General features: G+C 55.7%; 1 protein-coding gene across 1 annotated transcript in view; it reads left to right on the forward strand.

Annotated features, from left to right (window-relative positions):
• gng3 (guanine nucleotide binding protein (G protein), gamma 3) overlaps positions 1-274 on the forward strand; it is a 10,296-nt gene extending 10,022 nt beyond the window's left edge. The window contains exon 3 of the mRNA XM_048619576.1: positions 49-274. Within this exon, the coding sequence (XP_048475533.1) occupies positions 49-177 (129 nt within the window). The 3' untranslated portion in view covers positions 178-274. The remainder of the gene's footprint in view (positions 1-48) is intronic.
• Positions 275-793: the final 519 nt, after the last annotated feature.

Raw genomic sequence — 793 nt, forward strand, 5'->3', positions numbered from 1 at the left:
CCCCCCCCCCCCCCCTCACCCCCCACCCCCCCAACATTCTCCAACCAGGTTTCAAAAACTGCGGCTGACCTGATGGCATACTGTGATGCCCACTCCTGCGAGGACCCCCTGATCACCCCGGTGCCAACCTCCGAGAACCCTTTCCGAGAGAAAAAATTCTTCTGCGCCCTTCTCTAAGGGGTGCCCCCGCTCGGCGAGGACCGGACTCAGGAGCGACGCGTTCGGATGTAAAAAAGTAAACATTTCTGACCAATAAAAATGGCTGTTCCCGAAACCAAATCGATCCTGTCCTCTCTGTCCAACTTTGCCTGGGTGCCCCCTGTAAGGGCATTAAGATGGGCACCTGACCTTCAGGAGGATTGAGGGTGTTTTGCGAGGCAAGGCTGACCACAACAACAACAGGCATTTAGGTACCGCCGTTAGGAAAGGGAAACCCGCCCCTCCAGGTCCGTTCCCTGACTGATTGACTTTCAACGTTGAGTCTTCGAAGGATCTACATCAGGCAGCTCCCATAGCATCTTTTAATTGGAGAGAGAGTGGGAGGGAGAGGCGAAGGGAGGGAGTTCCTGAGTTCAGGACCCCAGGCAGTTGAAGGCATGGTCCCCAGTGGCAGACCGATAGGAATCAGGGGATTGGAAGAGATTGCAGAGGTAGGGCAGCTGGAGGAGGTGACAGAGATAAGAAGGGGTGTAGGGTCTAGAAGAGTTGATGAGACAGGGAGGGGTGTAGGGGCTGGAGAAGGTGACGAGATATGGAGGGGTGTAGGGGGCTGGCGGAGGTGATGAGATATGGA

This window comes from Rhincodon typus, chromosome 43, assembly GCF_021869965.1.
Source record: "Rhincodon typus isolate 14 chromosome 43, sRhiTyp1.1, whole genome shotgun sequence".
Lineage (NCBI taxonomy): Eukaryota > Metazoa > Chordata > Chondrichthyes > Orectolobiformes > Rhincodontidae > Rhincodon > Rhincodon typus.